Source organism: Gobio gobio, assembly GCF_949357685.1.
Source record: "Gobio gobio genome assembly, chromosome: 7".
Lineage (NCBI taxonomy): Eukaryota > Metazoa > Chordata > Actinopteri > Cypriniformes > Gobionidae > Gobio > Gobio gobio.
In genome coordinates, this window is record NC_137103.1 from 26,553,076 (window position 1) to 26,576,609 (window position 23,534).

Here is a 23,534-nt window from a genome sequence, read left to right on the forward strand (position 1 = left end):
ATATACCTTGATTCTACCAGCTTCAAGAGGTGCATCCTGGGATGCTTTGTGAAGTCTATGTGTGCTGGACACTTGTTGGCTGCTTTGCCTTCATTATACGGTCCAACTCATCCACTTAAAGGTGCATCACTGACACATTTATATTTGTCAACAAAACTAAACCTTTAGTTCATAAGAAACCGGTTTAGTTGACTGGGCTATACATTTTGCACATTGTTTGTTAATGGCCTCTTAATTAAAGTGAATATAAAGATTACATTTACCATTTAGAGGCCGTATGTTTTCATACACAACAAATGTATATTCTATATCGGGGCTCTCAAAATAGGGGGCCTTAGAAATATTCACAGGGTGCCACGGGATGAATTAGATTAAATTATTTATTTTTATGTTTTAAAATAATCTGTTAAAATAAGCAAATTGTATGTATTAAAATAATCTGTATGTCAATACTTAGAAATTAAATAAATAATTTAATTAATTCTTCATAATTAATTTAATTATGTATAATATTAATCTATGTTAATACATAATTAAATAAATAAATGATTAAAGAACAAATAATTTACATGAAAATTAAATAAAAATGCATTCATATGTATTAAACACAGATTATTTTTGTAAATAAAATGTAATAATGAAAGATTTATTTATTTATTGAATTGTTATGTATTAAAACACAAGTTAATGTAAAACATATTTACATGAATTATGAAGAATTCATTAAATTAAAGTATTCATCTATTTAATGGTTGTGTATTAAAAATCGAAAAAAAACTAAATGTAAACAAATGATTGAACAGTTCTTGAGTCTGGAATCATGAAATTAATTAGAGTGGTTTACAGTTTCTCTTACAGCAGAAATAACCCAGGCCTATAGAAATATTTAGCCTATGGAAACCCCTATTCTAAAGGATATGACATCAAACTGAATGAGTTTAACTGAATGTTTGAGTTATTCTGCATCTTAAATGACACATTATGTCAACCGAGAAACCGTTAAAAAGTCTCCTGAAAGCAGATGTAAAACCCACAAACCACATGGACTATGTGTGTTTACAGTTACCACAGTGATGATGTGAAATAAACATCTGACCCATCAGGTCGGGCTTCATACAAAATCAAGTGCTCTTCTAGATTGTAGATTTACCTGTGAAGACAGGTGAGCTGGGACTGAGGCTCTCTGGAGACAGTCTGTCATGCTCAGGGGTCTGGAGGTGTTTGGTCCTGTGACCGCAGGACGACCACAACGACGAGGATGAAGACGGGGAGGATGATAAATTAGAGGTAAGGGCTAAAGTGTCCGGGTTGCAGCTGATCTGCTGGGAGGGAGAGCAGCACTGGGGGCTCACGAGCACACCTGTGTAGGGTGATGACGAGGATGCCACGGGTACCTGCGCGTGGGACGCTCTGGGGTTTGACGCGTGCACAGCGATAACGGAGCTAGTTCTTGATGAAGATGAAGAGGAGGAGGAGGAGGAGGAGGAGGGAGCGGAGGAAATCGCCGTGGCCGTGATGAACTGGGAGCACGTCGCAGAGGAAGTAGACGTGGCTGCAGAAACGTTTGAGGCACTGGAGGAAAGGGATCGCGTGGGGCTCCGGCTGTGGCATTTACCGTTACCGCTGGAGAGGACCGTCCGTGTCTGTAGAGGGTGCTGTGTTTGCGTTTTCAGCTGGAAGGGAACCGTGGCTTTCATGGGCAGCAGGCGACCCAGTAAACTCACTCCAGCGGCGCTGATCCCCGGGGATACGCTCGGGCTTCCCGCGGTCACTCCGCTGCAGTTAGACGTCGGAGATCCGTTTTTGCGAACTCTCTGAGACATTTTGTTCGCTGGGAAATCACACAAATCTCTACATAAACACTTTAAACCTACGTTTAAGGCTGTCTTGGGTGGCTAATGCTCTTTGGTGCCCTTGTCACTCCATGTGATGTCTGCTTTCTGCTCCCTAACTAGCGAAACTGCGCCGTTCCGCGAGCTCAAGTAAACTGAGAGAATCAGAGCCACGCACCGTGAACCCGATCCAGCGCTCTGCCCCCTCGCCTCTGATTGGCTGTTCGCTCTCCCCTCTCAACTTCTGATTGGCTAGGAAGTGGATTCTTTAATTCCGTAAAGTTCAATATAATATTTTTTACAGTCTATGTGTAAATCACGCAGTTAGTATTATGAGGAAAAGTTTGTACCATTTCGCAAAGTATAAGAGAATTTATGATTAATGCAGGAGTTTTGCAGGATTCCTTCATCTTATGTGTGACCCCGCAATTGCTTGATAATAAAAAAATAATCAGTTAGACTTTATGTATCCATCTTTTTATTCAGGGACAAAACTCTGACAGTTGTTTTGTTTTTAAAGGCTGCTTTTTCTTTCTTTTCGATTAGTAAATCACGTGTACTCAAAACAATAATAATAATAATAGGCTACCATGTTATGTATTTGTGTGTGTTTATACATAATCTAAAATACACACGTTCATTGCATGCGTGCACACAGTAAAGTAAAACTTCAATCTGAATATTTTGCACTGAATGGAAACTCCTGGAATACTGAATGGAAAGGGATTCTGTGGTCGCCTTTACCACCCTCATGTGGCCACTTAATAAAAATGCTTTTTAAATGATCCCAGACATTATACATCTTCTACCAGGTAAATGGAAACAAATAACAAGTAAACGTCGTTTACAGGTTTTCATTAATATAATCTTTAATCAACTGAGTAACGCAGGGTTGTACAGCAAGCTTTATTTTCTAAATGGCATTTTAAAACATCTTCTGAATAGACTAAAAGCACGAGTTATCATTTGTTCTTTTTCTCAAAGTGCTTACTTTACAAGCTGTAATATAAAACATGTCAGTGGCTTTTTTTTTTAAACATCCATCTATGCAGGGGCCAAATGAAAACTTCAGCTCAGAAGTAAAAAAAGAAAAAAGAAAAACAGCAGCTTGTCAACAGACCCTTCATTCATTCACTCATACACACCCCAATATACAGCTGATACTTCAAGTTTGTGTTTTATGGGGACACATTGTTAGCCATTTGTCATTTTCAGTTTGGTTTTGCGCGTGTAATGAGTTCCAATGGCTGTAGGATTCAGTAACTGATTCATTTACACTTTAAAGAGTTGGTTTGGTTAAAACACTCCTGCAACCGGACTGAATTTAAAAAAAGTCTCACTTCTCAAGGCCTGCCTCAAATATAAACAAGGCATGTAGGGTTTATGCAAGTATTATCCGTAAAATGATTCGGTATTCATCAGCATGCTGTAAAACTGGACAATGGCTCTGGTGTAAACATCTTGCATTATTAACAAGTAGCAGATGGACAGTCCTCCAGCACAAACTACACTTCAAATGACTCGGCTCAGCTTGACTCCATGTTTTAGCCACAACACTTTGGTCTAAAATCATAAACGTTAGCGCATTTCATTCAAATTAGCATTGGAGGTTTGTGTTGACGTTTATTATGCTATTATTCCTCATATCAGTTCATGATCTTTTCTGTTTGACTCCAGCATTCACACTGACGTATCTAACTGAGAACAGTCTGACGTTACTGTGTTTATCTTCAGATAAATCTCACAGTGATTTAGCGTTGTTCTTGGTCCCAAAGCAACAGATGAAGAGTTTGTGTGCAAACAAATGCACTGTGTATTTACACTACAGAGGTTAGCCTATATCACAAACATATACAAAAGTCAGACTGAAGCACTGATTCGTTCAGAAAGAGGGCGTTAGAATTAAAACTCCACTGTATAGCCTTATTTACAGACGGAAAAAGCCAGTGGAGGGGAACAAATCAGATGACTTTTTGAAAGTTCCCCACTTCGAAGTGGCCAAAGTCCAAAGATAAGGCTGGCTTGTGCCAAATCATGGTTAATCCTGGCACTCATTACAGAAAACGCATACAGCACGGTAAGCGCTCGCTGATTAAACGCGTACTATCTTCATTTCTCGGGAAGCAGGGCCTTGCTATACGAGGGGATTTTCCTCACCACTATGTAATTATTTAAATGGCCGACGTCCATCGTTTTCCAAATAAAAAAAGGCAACAAAAAAATGATGCCCATGTCATGGCTGTTAACTCTCAAAGTGTAGATGATTTAAAAATTAGGACGCGATTGTTGAAAGTGTCAATCCCTCCCAGATTGTACATGATTGACTTGGACAAAGAAGGGTAAAACTACATGTTTCCAATGCATTTGATTGAAAGTATCATTCAAATAAGATCATTTTACATTTTTATAAACAACTTACTGATTCAATTTCATGAGAATAATAAACCCAGAGCATGGGTACTACATAAATAAAACACTTAAAAAAAGAAGAAGGATAAAATCATGATTTCTTATTGTACACTTGAGCTTATCTATAACAGAAGCTAAAACCGAAGTAAAGTAGCTAGCTGTGAGCTTCAGTCTGTACACTGTATATATTTTGTTCATAGCGCATGTATGTGTGTGTTTGCTTTCTGAAGCACACAGAGCCACTTCCACTGTCCTGGCAGCACAGGGAAGTGGAAAGTCTCATTTGACTGATGCCTTGTTTGCTGTGATCTGAGGAGCTCCGGTAAGCAGAAATAGACCCATACATACACATTTACATACACTCTCACAGAGGTAAAACTGCACTGAGCGTGTGCAGAGAGGGACTTGATTATTCAGTGTTTTCAGAGAGAATGATTTCCAGCCGAAAGTCCAGGTTGATGCCTGACTTGTAGTGTAACAGAAAAAAAAAGAAAAAAAAACAACTGTCCTCCTTGAAGCTTGTGGGAAGTCATCCATTGTGAACTTCCGGTACTTGAAGCAAACACTCCAAGATTTTCTGTTTACTTCCCTTTTCAAGAATGATAGGATTGGTGAAAAGGTGTGGGATTGTCATTTGTACGATGTTTGTCAAATGCAGTCGGGGTGGCCGAATGGACACAGGATTGCCGCTGCTAAGTGCAGCGCTTCGAAAAGACAAGAAAGAAACAAATGTGGCAAAACACATAGCAAAATGAAATTGTCTTATGGAGCACCTCAAAGCTAAAGTCTATTGCACATTTCAAAATATGATACAAAACTGAGTACATAGATACATACAACAAATATAAAACATATGAATGTACTGTGGGTTAAAAGGTATTAAAGATGCAGTCAACCCTGTCTTAAAGACCACTGCCTTTTTTTTTTTCTCAAATGGACATGATTTTAAATTCGTCCAATCTACCATGATTGTTAAATCAACAAATTGTCGTTTACGTTTTACAGTTTTAAGACCAGTCTGGTCGGAGGATCTGTGATTAAGATTACTTACAAACAAAAGTGCAACAAATGAAAGAACAACCATTAAAACAATCATACTTGATTGAAAATGAAACGACAAAAACAAATGGAAGCATTTTATGCCAATGTTGCTGCATAGCTGGGTTCGGTTTAAAGCGATTTCTTCAAAACAAGTCGGAGAAGTTCGACAACGTTAAGTGCTTGCCAAATGACGTCCCGTCAAGAGTCTGCTTTCCAAAAACGTTTTTTTTTTTCGTATTTCTTTCCATCATCAGTTCTTGGAGCACAATAGCATAGACAAACCCCTCCTGTGTTCAAAGTCTGATCTGGGCTCGTCCTCAAAGGAAAAGCGGAGATGCGAGTTCACAGGCAGGTCATATCTGGCGGGTCGGAGGTTAGAGTGGCGGTCGCGGTTCCGCCGCTGACCAGGAACACAGCGATGCTGGATTTTGATTGGCCAGAACTTGGGTGGCCACCTCCACTCACTGCCGTCTGCTGGCTGTGCCCGTTGTTGTTCACCTCTCCATCCAGCGCATCTGTAGAGACGACCCAAGTGGAAGGACGCCATCTTTTTAAAGAATAAGGTGTCTTCACACGCTTCTTTATCTTCTCAGCTGATCCGGCTTTTTCCTCTTGTGACACGACCTCATCTAAAAGAGAAAAGAGTCCGATTTTAACATCCTTGATTACAGTCCTACACGACAATAAAAAACAGTTGTGTGCTTTGCAAAATGTGTCAATCGGGAATACTAGCAGAACTGCTCCAAACCTCCCGCCCAGTGAAGCACCAGAGAGTAGTATTTCAGCACACTCAAATTTGTGGTTGACCTTTCCCACACTAAATCTCTCAGTGTGCGCTCCAGTCTGAATCATCGGGTTCGAGCGGTTCACGTCTCTGTTCGAGTTCGCATGCGGAATGTAAACACATGAGCAGCAGAATCTCATTGAGCCCCATGTTAAAATGTCCAACTTTACAGCAGAAAAAAACATGTTTACAGTCTGGTACAAATTGTGGTTTTGGTCTATACGGAATCTTCATGACAACTGTGAGGGGGGTGAATTTTTTTATAACTCATCCGTTTACATTATATAAAGCCTTAAAGTTCTGCATAATTAAGGGCGTGGCCCCTTTGAGTGACAGGTGGATTGTCGTTTGTCTGCTGTCTGTTAAGCCGCGTTTCCACCGCAGGAACTAGGAACTTTGGGGTGGTACTCGGTGTGTTTCGACCGCAGGAACCAGGGTCTAAATGAAGTTCCAGGTAAATATTTCCCCCTCCAAACGGCCCTGCTCGCGAGGTAGTACCTTTTTAAAGTTCCGGAACTTTCAGGGGTGGGACTTGGGCGCTGAACATGCTGATTGGTTGAGCTCATGCAGCATTTTATTTCAACCGGCATTTTTAAAACTCTTGCGAGGTTCGTTCTGCGTTCAGTAAATATCAGTCTACGGTCAATGTCCGTAATAGCAGATAATAACATGTGTTGTCTTATTTTAAATCTAGCTTTACGAGCTTTCAGAATGCGCTTTAGTATCAGTGCTCGTCTCTTTTCCGCGGTTTTGTTAATTACATATTTAGTAAACCAATACATAACTAGCAAAAGCAGCGCTGCTTGCATCTCCTCCATACTTGTTATTGTTGCAGACAGTATCGCACAAAAATTATTATTGTCCGTCGCTGACTGGGAGGAGCAGTTGCGCGCAGTCCCATGTGTCTGGACTAATTTGCCTAATCTTCACGGTACTTTAGACCGCAGTGGAAACACAGACAGTAGCAGGTCTGGGGGGAAAAAAGTTACTGTAAAAAAAATTCCTGGTACAAATTGTTCCGGGTAATTTCGGTGGAAACGGGGCTTTAATCATCGTGTCACCTCAGCTCCACCCCTGGCTTTTTGCCCATTTTCTGTTATCCAGGAGTGACACGCGATAACATGCTGCCAAGATGGCAACGGCCAGCTCGACCCTACTTTACGCTTCAAAACTGCTCTTCAGAATCCAATGGGTGACGTCACAGACACTACGTCCATATTTTTTTTCCAGTCTATGTGGCAGACGCGCCATTGCATTCGCATCTATCTGTTAGCATCACTCTTTATCGCCTCTGCCAACTGAGGCCAAACGTTTTCTGGATTCTTATCAATCCAGTGGAATTTCCTTCCTTCTCCACATCCAAACACTCCATCACAAAGAGCAGGAGAGCGGGACAGAGAGCACGACTAGCCTGTTTTCTATGAAATGTTTAGCTTATGACGAGGTGTGCTCTTAATTATCAGGGCAAAGCAGGATATAGTGAGCTCAGATGGGAAAACAGCCTGGCGTCCTCTTTTGGGTGGTTATTGTTTGCAGTTTGGCTGACACGCATACAGACCCCTCCACCTTGCTCCTGGGGACAATGTTCATCAATGATGGTTAGAGTATGTCTCCAAACTCATAATAATAGAGGTCATCTGATACAAACATACCAATGGTGATTTATTTAAGACGCCGCTGGAAATACAGCTTTCCCTAATATGATATTGATATAGATTGTTTTTCTTTTTAAAAGACATTAAAATGGATCACAAGGGCACTATTAGGAAACATATTCCCTTTTTAATGTGCTAAGCAATTAATACATTTGATGTACACTACTGTTTAAAAATTTAGTAAGTAAGTAGGGGTTAGTAAGATTTCTTTAAAAGTAAGGAGGTAACTAAATACTTCTATTCAGCCAATACACATTAAAATAATCAAAAGTGACAGTAAATACATTTATAATGTAACAAAGGATTTCTATTGAAATAAAGGCTGTTATTTTGTACTTTCTATTCAACTGTTTTCAACATTGCCAATAATAAAAAAAAAAAGCTCCTTGAGCAGGAAATCAGCATTTTAGAATGATTTCTGAAGGATCATGTGACACTGAAGACTGGAGTAGTGATGCTGAAATTCAGCTTTGCCATCACAGGGATAAATTACATTTTAAAATAGGAATTTAAATAATGTTTCATAATATTACTGTATTTTTGCTTCAAAAAATGCAGCCCTGTTGAATAGGAGACTCCAAAAACAAACAAAAAAATGATGAATTTTTTGATGAATAGAAAGTTCAAACAAACTTTTCATTTAGAAGAGAAAACTTTTGTAACATTATAAATGTCTTGACTGTCACTTTAGATCAATTTCATGCGTCCTTGCTGTAAAAAAAGTATTATTTAGTATTTATACAGTATATATAAATGATCCTTTAAAATACTGTCTAGGTTTGAGACCATGGCCAAACCTAAACAGGTCTTACCCAAGAGAGATGAATCCTGGGAAGTGGCTGACAGGTCCAGGGAGTTTGGCCGCTCAGGTCTCCTGGGTTTAGGCTGTCTCAGTGGAACCCCATCAGCCCTTCCGTCTGGTGCCCCCAGAGAGCAGGTCTCCATCTGGGCATCTGCAGGAGCTAACATACGAACTGTGGCAGAGGCAGTCGTGTGGATGTTGCTGTTGTTGTTATTTGAGTTGGTGCGGCTGGAATGATCACGTGCGGCCGGCTGCTCTCTCCTCAGCAGGGGCTCGTGTTCGTCAGGGCTGGAGTTGATGTTGAGACGGCTGTCTTCTCCACTCAGCTGGCTCTGGAGCAGAGAGGCACTACCCTCACCCGCTGGACCGGCTGGGTTTGTGTTTCCAAACGCATCAGAGGATCCGGCGCCGTTGCCCCCACCATATCCGTTAACAACGACCACTCCGACGCCACTACGTACACTGGGGCCATTGTTAGTGACGGTGGCCAAGTGTGGCTCGGCGGCCACTACAGTGTTCATCTTGGCTACGCCCGTCTCCACCTGCTTCAGGTTTGACTTGTGCTTGCCGAACTTCAAGCGTGACGAAGAGGACTCTCTGCTAGGATTTTTGGTGTTGAGGGGCAAGCTGGTCGGCCGCTTGGGGAGATTCTGCTGTTTGGGGAGTGGGAACATGGCTGCAGGAGCGTCGCCCACTCCACTGGTGCCCACCCCGAAATCGGCCTGGACACCGGCCCCGGACCCTCCGGTCACTTCTGCAGCGAGTTTGATCAGCGGGTACAAGAGGCTGGAGCTGCCCGAGCTGAGCGGATCGGGAGCGCTGAACTGCTTCTGCGAATGCTCCATCAGGTTCTCATCAGAGCTTTCTTTCAGGTTCTTGTCCACCTCTTTGGGGTCCAGTTTGGTGGTCTCCAGGTCTTCTTCTGTGAGCTGCAGGCACACTGGTACACTTCCCCCGGCTCCTGCTTCCTCCGAGTGGCCTGATTCAGAGATGGTGGTCATGATGGTGCTGGGCGTGTGGCCCGTCGTAGTGGTGGTGGCGGACAGGCTCGTGCCGCTGGTCTCTGGGCTGGGCAGCCGAGCTTGTGCCTGTGCCTGCTGTCTCTCATAGTTGATGGAGTTTCTGTTCTTCTCTCCTGTCGCTGTCACGCCAGTGCTAATGCCGCTCACGGCCATGCCACCCACAGAGGAAGTGCCAGACGTGGAGACGTCACCTGGGAGGTTCTTCACCATGCCCTCATGATCCTCGATGTAAGAGGATGAAGAGTAATCTGGATAAGAGCCCATTTTGGGAGCCCTGCGACTGTGGGTGAGATTCCTACCAAAACAGAGAGAGAACCAATCAAAAAGAAGAACAGATGGTTCATTTACTTAAAGGTGCAGCAAGTACAGGATAATGCGCAGTTCATTAGCACAAAATAAAACCCAACAGGGTGATACAAAAAGTCCTTTTGGTGACAATATCCGATTTATAAGCGCTTCTCATTACAAGTTTGGGAAAATGGTGCATGTTGCATTCCCAAAATGAACACGCATACATGAGTTTATGTGGAACAGCATTTACTGCAAACTGAAGCCTCTCCGAGACACTCGGAGCTCGCACTAAGCCATATTGCACTTTTGGTTTTATTTAGATTAATTATTCAGCCCTACCTTACAAAAAGATTAGCTTAAAGATTCTGAAATATATTTATTGATGAGCCGTTCAGAAGGAGCTGTGAGATTGTGTGAGGTGTGGTCAGACCTCTCGTTCTGCAGCGCTGTGCTCATGGGATTGATAGTGGGGCTGACAGGTTTGTTCCTTTCCCAGATCAGCAGCAGTTCTGCCATACGCTCCTCTGCACACTGGGCTGTCAGGCGAGCCTCTGCGTCCTGATCCCAGCAATCCTCCATAGTCTCCTTCAGAGAACGCACAGCCTGGGAGATAAGAGAGTCAATGAGCGGATGACTTGCTGGCATTATGCTAGGGTGTTGTGAGTGATTGCCGTTACTTTGTTACGTGGTTCTATTGTTAAGGTGTTCAGAGTTGCGTTAGTTCTGTGCCTTTGCTATATTGTCTGCTTACTGGCTCAAGTCTCTATATTCAGGTCACTAGTTACAGCCTTTAATGTAAGTCTATGGGCAGAAATGGTTTTCGAGAGATGAAATCATTGACCGAAACAGCACTTATCAGATGACGCACGCGTTTTGGCTGTGTCAGGGTATATTTCATGCACACAATATGGATAAGGTAACAGGTAAACATGTAAGCAGAGTGGATGCACTTTACCATGACTAAATATTATGCTAGAGTATCATGTCATTAATATATATAATATATTGAGAGGCAGCTTGTTGCCATACAAGCTTTATGATGACTGCTTTAATGTATCACCTGTGATCACGACACTCAGAACAGCACAAAGGATTCAATTACCCAGTTACCCACATTTAATTACCATAACTTTTTGTGTTTCAGTAAAAAAAATGCATTTCAGTGCATAATTCATTTAAACAAGCAACAATTAATAGGAAAAAAAATTAAGTATAAGAAAAGATCAGCAAATATTGTGTTGTGTGCTGTAACAGAGTGAAATATCTGTCACAGTTTATTTTTCATATCGATAGAATATGGATTTCATATCCAAAAAATCTGTCTAGTAATACTATGAGGGCACTAGAGGGCGCTCGTTAGACTCACCTGGCTTGCATATAAGGCGAGTGCTTACCTGAAGAAGTAGTTCAGGGGGGTATTCCAGAAAGCAGGTTATGTGCCATACCTGGGCATGTTTAAGGATAAGTAAGCGGATAACCTCAACTTTCGGTTCCAAAAACGGAGGTAACTTTCGGGGCATTTAAGTAGCCATAGCAACTTAGGTTATGTTCCAGGGTTAGTTTGCTTAAGAGGTATTCAGATATTATATAATTAATATAGCTATTAATACAACCAAATTTGTTTCAGTTATGTAATATACAATATTATATATTAATTCTAAAGAATTAGAATTAAAAAAATGATAACAAGGTAATGTTTAAATGTTAATACAATTAAAATATATGTATTATTTATTTTATTGTCATCTCACACATGGATCTGCATTCAATTAATTAGCATCAAACAAACAATATAATCCTTATTCTCAGTGAATAAAGATCACTTAATAAATTAATTGCATATTTTGCAATTAGTATATTTTGAATATTGTCTTCCTTCTTATTTTAGAATGTGGGAGGAATTGTTGTTTGTTGTTGGTATTTTCTATTTTTTAGAAGGACTTTTTTTCCTCACTTTTTATGGTGAGTTTGGATTCATGCATAATTTGGGCTGTGTTCAATAAGACTTTTGTTGGAGTCTTATTCATCTGTCAGACTGTTGAATGTTCAACACTAAAGCAGCGCAACCTATTTCAACGCACTCAATGATTTTCTTCAGGTTGAATAACTTCATTTTTTCTTCATGGATTTTCCATATAAGAACTCTAAGATGATTTATTTTGTGTAAAATCAAAGGCAAGGTTTTGATATGTGTTAGTTTCTTTTTATATTATATCATTTTCATTTTGAATGTGCCAGCATTTGGGCAATAAAACACAATGAAAAAAGAATGTTTGCTGAAGTTCATATACTGTATCACTTTATTTGATCTAAGTGGTAAACCCTCATTTGTGGCTAATCTAAAAACAAAAAGAAAAAAGTTACAGTGCTAATGTTGTCTTTGTTGCTGATGTGCTAGTTTCTCTAACAGGATAGTTAACTAGCTTAAGCCTTTAAGTTCACCCAAAGCTGAAAATTCTGTCATTTACTCACCCTCAAGTTGTTCAAAACCTATGTGAATATCTTTCTTCCACTGAACTGATGCCCAATGGGGTCCATCAACTATTTGGTTACTGACATTCTTCAAAATCTCTTATTTTGTGTTCAGCAGAAGAAAAAAACTCATGCAGGTTTGGACAACTTGAGGATGAGTAAACTTCCTTGGATGACCAGCTTCACCGAAAAGATTCAGCCTATGACTGTTAACCAGCCAAACTGTAATGGTGAGCAACTTGGTCAACCAGCAAGGCCAGCACCAGCCACCAATAATTGGCTCCAATTTCATGGTCTTTTCATAGTGTTCAACGCTGTTCCACTTTCATATGATTTGGATAACTTTTAACACAACAAAATTTAGGAACTGCGTCAACTGAAGTGAATATAGGGCTGGGAAAGATATTCAGCTGAAGTTGCAGCAATAATCTGACCACTTCCTGTGACAAGAACAGAAGGAGATCATCTCAGTGGCTCACCAGGCTGTTCTCCTTCCAGGCTTCTGGGAACTTCGGCCTCTGTTTCTCTCTGGACACCAGCACCTGCATGTCCTCAAAGGAGGGGTGGTTCCCCGCCTCGGCCTGGAAGGCCATCTGGTATTCTGGCACTGCCTCCCCTTCAAAAATACAAACAAACAAAGAAAAGTCAGTCAGTCAAGAGACCTCCACATGCTTACACTCACTATAAAAATAATCTTATGAGATGTGGCACACTCATAATCCATTAACATAATGAGCAGGATACATCTTTGTTACGTCCTAATGGTGTAGCCTAGTGGTTAAAGATGTAAAAGGTGGTATACTGTTTAATGGTTAAGGCTCAGAACAGGTGAGGATAGTCAACATGATGTCCACCAACCAGTTGATTACTATGGTCAATATGTTTTATAGCGAGTGAACTAAGAAACATCTCTGCAAGGATTTTAGCATGCTGTTACACTCTCTTAGAAAAGTTACATCTAAATTCATCCCAAACCACAAATTACCACCGCTACCATCATCAAAGCACTGCTGCTGTTGTAGCAAATCCACTCTCAATAAAAAAATAAAACTAAGACAATTACTGTCGGACTTCCCGCTGTGAGCATTGCTATGCATAATCCATAACTCTCTTTGTGAGGACTGCAATCATTTTGTGCTACAAAAGGTTATATATTACGTATTTAATGTAATAATAGGGTGGAGGCACATCGTGTTGGGTGGTTCTCTGCCTTCTTGCCATGCATTACAATCATTTAATGCTCACTTAGCTGTGGATTATCCTGCTTAGAACATGGAGACATTAGCATTGACAATTTGAAGTCGTTTGCAGTGGAAAATTTGACTAGACAGAAATAACTAATGGAAATCAACTGGTATTTATTTGCTCCATGGATAGTTAGAAATAAGAATTCTAAAGTTAAAGAAGTAGTGTGGTAAGATTACATTTATTTGAATTCATTTGAACGATGACAGACTGTGCTGTTTTCTATGGAAGCCTGTTTCCGTCACAGTTGAGTAAAAAATATACTTTAAGTCATACTAATGAGAAACTTTCTCGTAATAATGATTAGTTATTTCCTTGTAATGAGAAATTCTCATAATATTGACTTAACTTCTTATAATACTGAGAAACTTTCTTCTCTCATTAAGAATTTCCCCCCCAATATTATTACATGTTAATTCATTATAATTTTGTCATAATTACAAGAAAGTTTCTCATTATTTTGACTTAAAGAAACATTTTTTTACTCAACTGTGGCGGAAACGGGCTTCCTTAGTTTTCTGATCTTTTTGGGTCATGTTTGTAGCATTTTATAAGACGTTGTATCAAGTCAAAAACGTGAAACTTTTATACAGTGCCTTATTATCTTACTTACAAGACAAAAATAGTTATTAAGACAATGATTTTGCAGTGTACATAAACCCAATTTTAACTACTGAAACTATTTAACATTACATGCTACAGTTAGTTCTGCTTAGTCAGCACATGCTTGCTGTTGTTTGTGCAGTTACAGCCCTCACCTGGAAAAAGGTCAGTGCATCTCATGAAGGTCTCCCAGTAGATGAGGCCTATGGCATACATGTCCACCTGTTTCAAAGCAGACTCGCAGTCCCTGAGGTTCACCGCTCCCTCCAGCACTTCTGGCGCCATGTAGCGGATTGTGCCCACCTAGACAGCAAAACAGTGCAGGTGTGAGGGGAAAGGTGCTCTTATGGTGGGGCTGGATCAGCAGTTCTGGACACCTCATTCTCAAGTAAATACCAACATGGCCTAAATTTCAGCAGCTTCAGGTTGTTATAATGTTCCAGTTAAGCGAGTGCTTATGTGCTGACCTCACTGATGGCAGCGTTTTCCTCTTCACCAGGCCGTACGAGGCGATTTCCTGTCAGTTTCATGGACAGACCAAAATCGCTGATCACACTCGTGCCATCGTTCTTCACTAGAACATTACGGCTGTTTAGATCCCGGTGTGACACGGCAGGTTTGTATATATCTGTGAAGGAATATTCATGTTAAAACAAGTTTTCAGGAATTGTGGTTTCACACAGTTGTTTCATGGAATCAAGGCTTTCACCCCTCTAATGAAGAGAAAGTAAAACAATAATCACTCCCTGATAGCCGTCGCCTCTTCATGCGCTAGTGTGGAAGTATTTTATTTTTTTAAAGAAATTTATATTTTTATTCAGCAAGGATGCATTAAATTGATCAAAAGTGACAGTAATACTTTTAAATTATGAAATATTTCTATTTCAAAAAATGCTTTTATTTTGAACATTCTGTTCATCAAATAATCCTAAATTTAGCTTTGCAATCACCGGAATAAATTACATTTTAAAATATATTTAAATAAAAAACATTTACTTTAAACTGTAATAATGAAGCCTTGGAGAGCATAAGAGACATCTTTCAAAAACATTTAAAAAAATCTCCAAACTTTTGAACGGTAGTGTACACTTTTGGACATTGTTAGACAAATTAAATAACTGCGTGTTTTAAGAGAGTCCACAGGGTCAAAAGAAACCCTTTTTTTTTGGAGGAGTCTTTAGAAACCACTTGCACAACAGAACCAGCAGAGGGCGTTCAGAGAAGCACATGATGTGAGTAATAGTTTCAGATTGAATGCCCTCTCTCCCAGTCCTCCCCCCATCCTCCACATGCTGGCTGTCTGGCTCTAAAGTTCAGTAAGTAATGAGGGCAGCGGCAGAGCAATCTGAACCGCGGCTGTACCAAGATCAGATCGTAATGACGACAAGCACAGGAAGCTGGTGGACGGCTGCTCTGAGATCAGTTCCTAATGAGGGCAGGGCCAGAGACAGAGAGGGAAATGAACTTGAGATCTGATGAGCCACAGATTGTCTGTAGATCTCTGGTGACGATCCAGCTCCCAGAGAAACATGAGGAGCGTGACGCACAAATTAGCAAAGCGTTATCTCTTTTGCACCATGTGCTGGTCCTTTAAGGCAAGACATTCAATCAAAACCAGTGTGTTTTTTTAGGCTAATAACTGCCTTAATGTACTGGGCAAAGTATTGTGATATCTAGTAGTTAATTTTTTACCCCATTCACCTGTGCTGTCTTGCCTTAAGGACCATTGGACGATTCAATTAGAATTTTGATCATGTAGTTATTATGCTGAAGCAAAAACCCTGAGCCTCTCTTTCATTTCCAAGTACAACGTCTCGGGTAACTGGCATACATCAAACTGTCCATCTTCATCAAATTCTTTATTTTTTACACGCTTCCAGCTGTGATGCTCCAGTGTGTACGCACTCAACATTATGAACTACACGCCGTCATTCTGTTGAACACAATGAAGCGTCATAAAAAATGAATAGTGTCTGATTCACGTTACAGAAAACCTTCTGTCTGACCCAGATGTGCAGATTAGAGAAGGCAGCTTCTATTTGACGCAGTCCACTGGTCCTTGGGTGGATTCACGCAGCTTTTTTTAACCCATGTGGTTAGACACACATTCCTGCTGGGCTACGGACATAGGCATAAGGCAGCTGAAAGCATTAAAGGGGTACTTCACTGCTGGCAACATGGGCTTTTAATAAAACTTGGCTGCGAAAAGCTAATTTTTTTTAAAATTCCGTGCTACCCGACTAGAGAAAAGGGTTGTTCCTTCCCTTTTGCCAAATAGGTAGGAAAACTTCAACACCCACAATGCACTGGGCATGTTGCCATCCAAGGCTACTTCCACCACTCTGCTATGGATACACTTACCAGAGACAAATACCATCTTGCTTTAGTAGGAAATACTTCTTAACAAACTTTTAGTCACAATGGTTGCAACAGAAAATCTAAAAAACCTCCATGTTTGTAGTTTCAAACAAGATGTCTACAAACACAGTGTTTCAGGCCAAATGGAGGAGGAGGGGGGGGGGGGGGGGGACTGAAAGAAACTGCCATTCTGTCAGTTTCGCCCGATGCAAAACGGCATCATGTGCAGATAAGAAAGTTGTGGCCATAGTGTACAATTTTTACCATAATGCTGTTGAAAGAGACAAAGTACAACACAATTTACAGTGATAAACTTATAATAACTGTTCTGTTAATAACCCTCTGTCGATCTGACTGTCCCTGGGCAGGGATACAAAAATGCAGACGTATAATCTGTAGTTTTTACGAAAGCCCTGGAGCTGTCAAAAGTCCACCGGATGACATGTTTTACATCATACAGCTGACAAATAAACATGAACTTCTCGGTCCAGGTAACATATTATGGTAAATTGTTCATTTACATATACTACCAACATTGGAACAATACAAAGAGGGGTAAAAATCAGCAAACATACACTTTAAAAGCTTTGTGTCTACAGAACTCAAGAACCATCTATTGCCGAAAGAGTAGTTTAAAAACATAATCTCACAAACTCAACATCAGCGCACACACAGAAAACGAGGACAACAGAACATTCACCTTGCCCAAGACTGTATTCAACCTCAATTTTTCTTCTACATGACTTTATTAAAATGCTTGTCATATATTATATGAACACATCAGCGCCTCCAGGTCATGTTATGATTTATATCTCCCGCAAGACTTCTGCTAAATTATATGCCAATCAAACTCATAGCAAAGTCTGTTGACACTGAAGCTGAAAGATAACTACTTGCTTCTTATTTGAAGATTTGAACTAAGACATAAATTGCTATTAAAAATTCTGTCAAAAAACGATTGATGATCTTCTTCGAAGTCTCCTAGTGGTCAGATGATTCATGTTCAAATGTTCACATTGCAAACTGGTACAAAACTGAACGTTATGATTTATTTCTCCCATGAGACTTTACTAAATTATATGCCCATCACACCTGTGGTGAATGAGACATTAATAACTTTTGATCAATTTAATGTGTCCTTATAGACTGGGTAAACCCAGCCTGATCTGCCGGCGATTTGATTTCGCCCTGCAACTCAGTCTGGAAACCTGTACATTAATTTCTAATTTTCTACTGCTTCCACACTTTTGCGGGAACCAATCACAGACTGGCTTATCCACCTGGCGCGCTATTGGCGGGTTTAACACGATGACGGATAGAGAAGTGATGGGGTCTGTGGTCTGATTGGTTGAAGGACTATCCAATTGCATACGGCAGTCATTTGAATTATGCTCGTTTATCACGCCTCTTGTGCAGTAGAAAATACATAGCAGACTTCCCAGACCAATGTTCACTATTAAATTGAGCTTGGTCTGGTGACAGCCCGACAAGTTTCCTTGCTGAATAAAAATAATAATTTCTTAAAAAAAACACAAAAAAAAACAGATACTTCCACACTAGCGCATGAAGATGTGACATCAGATGATTGTTATACTCTCAAATCATTAGGTGTGAACTGTGATACATTTCTTTGATTCTTTGATGAATAAAATGTTCAAAAGAACAGCATTCATTTGAAACCGCCATCCTATGTAACATTACAAATGTATTTTAATTTTTTGATAAATTCAAATAAAATGATTAAAACCTTACAGACCCCAACCTTTTGAAAAAATCTGGTCATTCCAAATAAGTAAAATCAGTCAAGTTCCACCCTACATCTCTTTAAATATCTTATCTACAGTATATCTTATTTTAAAAAACAACACACATCACCTTTAAACACAGATATCAAGTGGTTTATAGCAATGCAGACAGAGCGCATTCAGGCCACGAAAACAATCCAACGCTCTCCATTGACTTTGTATTGCGTGAGGCTGCCTCCTAGTCATTTCTGACTTATAAAAAACAGAACAATGTCTAAAACCTGCTATGTGACACAGTGTACAGCAAACAAGCTAGAAAAACTAAGTTTTTATAAGCTACCAAAACATAAAAGGTGCAAAAAGTGGATACAGGCAATAAGCATCAGCAGGAAGAATGGGTAAATTGTGGGATCCTGACACTCAGTATGCCTACGTGTGCAGTTAACATTTTGTCACTGTTAAGTCAAATATCCAAATGTCAGTTTTATATTATATTTCCTGTCGCTGATTACGTTCCCCTCCAGTGGGCATAGTTCTCAGTGTAATATAACGTGCCGTGCTCTGTCTCAATTGTCTTTAAAATGCTAATTTTTTGGGTCGACAGCTTATAAAAACTTCTGTGTTTTTGGTTCTGTTTTTATTTAGCTTGTTTGCTGTACACCTTGTCACATAGCAGCTTTTAGACATTGTTCTGTTTTTTGTTACAAGTCAGAAATGACAAGGAGGCAGCCTCACGCAATACAAAGTCAAGTCAGATTATGACGCGTGCCGCTCTGTCTCTATAAGGCTTCCTTCCTTCGAACAGGCAGCAAAATATACTGCAAGGTGGTGGAAAATGAAGAAAGAAGAAGGGTGTGTGTGCACATATGTAGAGGTGACCCTTACCTCCTCTCAAAAGCTCAGTGTGCAGGTAGGCCAGTCCTCTCGTGAGCGAATGTGCCAGACGACAGCAGCTTACCCAGTCCAACGTGTGCAGACTCAGGTACCGACACAGAGAGCCCTACAAAAACAGACACAATACAGTTAAACTAGTGCACACACACACACACATACACACAACCTGTAACTGCTGAAACACACCACTAAAAGGGTTGTAAAAGAACATGGGCGTGATGGTTATTGCAGGAAGACTTCTGTTGCAGAAAATAAGAACTGCGCTTTTAATACTGCTCTACAACAACAATCCTTCCACATCAATGTTGTTTTTATTCTGCCGAACTCAGCATTGCTTTTACATCAGCATATCAAATCTCTGTGGAGCAGAGATGAAGCTTATGAAGCTCTTGAATAATGAATTGGAGCCTCAACAAAGTTGTAATGTAAAGCCGCCTACAACTAATTACTGTCTCTGGGGTATTCAGGCAACGCAATTAAAACTAGTCAACAAACAGCACTGTACATATTTTTTTCTCCCAAACTAACCTACAAATAACACCGTACATTAGATTTGATTAGATCAACAGGATTTGAACATACAGTACCACAAGAGCTGCTGTAGAGAGGCGGATGCAATTAGGCATGTTGTAGAAATATCAATAACTGTCAAACTGAGAACAAATTCATGGTGGGTCAAAAAGTTACTTAGTTAACTGACACTATGGCATGCTGTGTGTATCATTATCATTGTCACTAAGGTCATTGTCCAGATGACAAGCTTTTGAAATAATGTGACAAATAATTGATGCTGACAATTGTGAAAAGTGACGATTACAGAATTTTATTTAGGTAAACATTTATGGTAATATTATAATTTGGTTACAATATAAGTTATATTGTAAGCATATTATTACATTACCTTAAATCTTGACATTGTTGTTGATTTTAGTTATATTGTATTGTGCTTAGTTATATCGCAAACTGCCTGTGCATTAAACTGAGCTGAATGCTCCCGATAACAGAACATAGATCAAGAGATGTTTGACCCATCATCTAGGATGAAGGGGCACAAGAGAAAACAAAGAGACTGCAGGGCGCTCTGGGTAGTGGAATGATTATCTACCTGTAAGTGTACATCAGAGCCATAAAAGCCCATCACGTTCCCTTAAGCCCTGCCTGAGTCTCCGTGTTACCATAGCGACAGGGAAAAAGGATGTTATCCCCGGACACTGGCCCTGGCATTCCTTCTTTCTAACGATGTGTGACAGACAGAACATTGACTGATACAGACACAGGCTTTGCTCCAAAACCTAGGTAGCTGCTTTTCTGTCTACTGTATAAATAAGCAGCATCCTAACTGACATGGAACCCCTATGGTGATGATTCAGAGCTCTTTTCAGGCAAGACTGCAAAAAATGCTCCTCATTTGAAGTTCATAAAAGATATATTTTACTTATATTTTATACTTATAACTGATTTCATTGAAGACCTTGTTATATTACTAAGCAAAATAAGGACTCTCTGATACTGAACTTTTCTATTCATACTTTTTTCAACTGGCATTTCTCTGTATTATAGAGTTTCTTACAATGCATTCTTGGCTGCCTAGGAATTTAGCATTTGCACAACACAACACAAGTTATTTTGTAATATCCATTTAGCTAAACTAAGGCCCTGTTGTTTACACTAGTGTGTTTTCGTTTTAAAACGCATAACTTCTGCTACGGTTACGCCTGACGTCCACACTACTCCAGAGTTTCCGACCCTCAAAAACGGTGACTTTTAGAAATGTTGCAGACCCCGTTTTGGTTTGCAAGCTGTGTTTCAGTGTAGACGGACCAAAACTGAGACTTCTGAAAACGAAGGCATGGCTGCCCACATTCGCTCCCTGATTGGCTCTTCTGGATCATTGCGTATCCTTTCTCTGATTTGTCAAGCCCCTATCATATGACTATTATGCTACCGGAACACGACAATAACAGACCAGCCTTGACGACCGTGTAAACATTAACACTGAGACGGAACTGCAAGCTTTGCTGACTGTGTTGTCCATTTCAGCAGCCATTGTGCAGTTAAACTCTGCATTTTATAATATTGCAGCTGCCTACATGTGCAAGAGGCAAGCTATTATTAGAGCAATCTGCAACAATCGGCAACTCTTTAAACTTCTATGCGCATGCCCAGTGTGGACATGTAGTAGTGCAGTGTGGACGAAGATCCTTTCTGAAACGCAGTCATTTTAAAATGCTGTGTTAAAGTAGTATCTAATTTGCAGCCAGGGTCGTCTAGCAACTCTCCGTTGGTGTGCGAGCTGGAAAAACCAAACTCTGGTCAGGCCAATCACATCGTGTATAGAGGCGGTGGGCGGGCTTAACATAATGATGGCAGAGTTGACACGGTTCCGCTGTGCTACTTGTAAACAAAGAAGCTGGCGAACAGCGGTCTTTCGAATCGGCTTTGGCCGCCACTCTGGAAGACTTGGAGTTAAGCTTTTCTTTGAGAAAAGAACAAAGAACGGCACTGAAGTCATTCTTAAGAAAGGAAGATGTGTTCGGAGTTTTGCGGACCGGATACGGCGAAAGTTTAATCTATCAACTAGCTCTGCTTCACCTTCTTAGTTGCTCTGGTTGGTTGTAGCGCTATCCTATTGCGTGCAGAGGGAATTTGAAAGACAACCGTTTATCCCGCCCCTCGGATTGAGCCCTGCCAATGCACTGAAAAAAATGATTATGGCCCGATTAAATTAAGCATAATTAATTTGTGCTCGTTTAAATAATTTAAATTTAGTTTTTTGATTTTAATTTTAAAAAATTATTTGGTTCTATGGGAATTGCATGTGTTTTTGTTCAAATTGAGATAAAATAAATTGATTGCAACCACTTACGATAAAAAAATTGAGTAAATTCAACGAATCATTTTTTTCAGTGTGGTGAGTTCCCAGACCCAACATCTTGATGTGGGTCTGGCTTGTCAGGCTAGTGTCAAAGGGGATCCCTAATGCAATTTCATGCATTCTGACTTATTTACACTGTTAACGAGTAGGATTCTCAGGCTAAACATGGCCAAAGTTTAAAAAAATTAGTTGGACGTATGACAGAGTATATCTTTTCCAAATACACTCCTTCAGGATTCGTATAAGTTTCAGATTTTTTGGCCCTGTAATTTCTAGTATGGGCACTTCTCCCGGATGAACGCATGCGCACATCAACCAGAGCGAGAGCAAGAGCAAGAGCAAGAGAAAGAGCACGCCCATCAACGAGCTTCGTTCGGGTTACGGAAGTTGTTGGCAGTGCTGTAATTTTGTTTTTAGACCACGAAATCAACAATGTCACTAAAGAAGTGTGTTTTTGGTTGTGAGGGAAAGATAACCTTGTTCAGCTTCCCAAAGAATCCAGTGTTAAGGAAACAGAACGCAGTTTGTTTTTTCGGAACAGAAACAGAGTTGTGCAAGTGTGTTTGTTGGTTCCTGGCATTTCGGTGACGAATGTTTTATAAACAAGGCCCAGTTTGACGCTGGATTTGCAGATCGTTTGAAACTGAAAGATGGAACGGTGCCAGCGATAAAAGATCCTGGTCATGAGTCGAAAGTGCATACAATGTAAACAACACGAACGCATAGTGAATCAAAAGTTATCCAGGGTTAAAGCGATGATGTGTGTGTGTGTGTGTGTGTGTGCTCGTGACTCTTTAGCTCTACCCACTGCATGCCTCCACGAGCATTATAAATATGATAAAACTAAAGACTCTTTGGAGATATGAAGGACGCAATACTACTCTATAGGTACTCAAGATTAACATGAGAAAACAAAAAACACACTAATCTGGACCTAACTAAAGCCAGTTTTAATAATATCCAGCAGGAAGTGACAAAACAAGAGCACAAGCATTATTGCACCAGTATTAGCAATGGGTTGCATGCATTATGTGAATTATTAGTTGTTTTGTCTCACTCTAAAACTTTGTCAAAAATGGTTAAGAACTTCAAGTTGACACCTTAATGGCTAACTTTAGCTTATTTCCATCCAGTTAATTTGCTACTATGTATATAATTAGGTTTTAATAAAAAATATGTGTGAAACATCACCTATATAATAACTTGTTTTACAAATGCAGAGTTCAAAAGGTACAGCATATCAGGATTAACCTAAAGAGTCCTTAGATTCAGCCAAAAGGGAACCTTCAAATCATGTCTAAAAATGAAGTGAACATTCACCTACAAGGGTTTTTCCTGTACTTTGGCTGTAGGCTATGAGTTCATTATATAAGTCATACATCAGAAGTGAAACAGGGCAAGAGCAAACACTGCACTGTCTCAAAGAGTGCTGTCTGTCTGCAGCCAGACACAATAAAGGTGTGTCTCATTCCTCACTGCCATTCAAAAGGCCCAGGCGGGTAGAAC

At 40.2% G+C, this 23,534-nt stretch overlaps 2 protein-coding genes across 3 annotated transcripts in view; both read right to left on the bottom strand.

Moving 5' to 3' along the window:
* Nucleotides 1-2,046, bottom strand: part of fam117bb (family with sequence similarity 117 member Bb) — a 46,850-nt gene extending 44,804 nt beyond the window's left edge. The window contains exon 1 of the mRNA XM_079821154.1: nt 1,151-2,046. Within this exon, the coding sequence (XP_079677280.1) occupies nt 1,151-1,823 (673 nt within the window). The 5' untranslated portion in view covers nt 1,824-2,046. The remainder of the gene's footprint in view (nt 1-1,150) is intronic.
* A 252-nt stretch (nt 2,047-2,298) lies between these two features.
* The window catches only part of bmpr2b (bone morphogenetic protein receptor, type II b (serine/threonine kinase)), a 106,214-nt gene continuing 84,978 nt past the window's right edge, over nt 2,299-23,534 (bottom strand). For both annotated transcript variants that reach the window (XM_079822006.1, XM_079822007.1), the window contains 7 exons: nt 19,145-19,259; nt 14,624-14,784; nt 14,312-14,459; nt 12,788-12,924; nt 10,267-10,439; nt 8,534-9,840; nt 2,299-5,911 (listed from right to left, as the gene is read on the bottom strand). In XM_079822006.1, the coding sequence (XP_079678132.1) occupies nt 5,625-5,911; nt 8,534-9,840; nt 10,267-10,439; nt 12,788-12,924; nt 14,312-14,459; nt 14,624-14,784; nt 19,145-19,259 (2,328 nt within the window). In that variant the 3' untranslated portion in view covers nt 2,299-5,624. The remainder of the gene's footprint in view (nt 5,912-8,533; nt 9,841-10,266; nt 10,440-12,787; nt 12,925-14,311; nt 14,460-14,623; nt 14,785-19,144; nt 19,260-23,534) is intronic.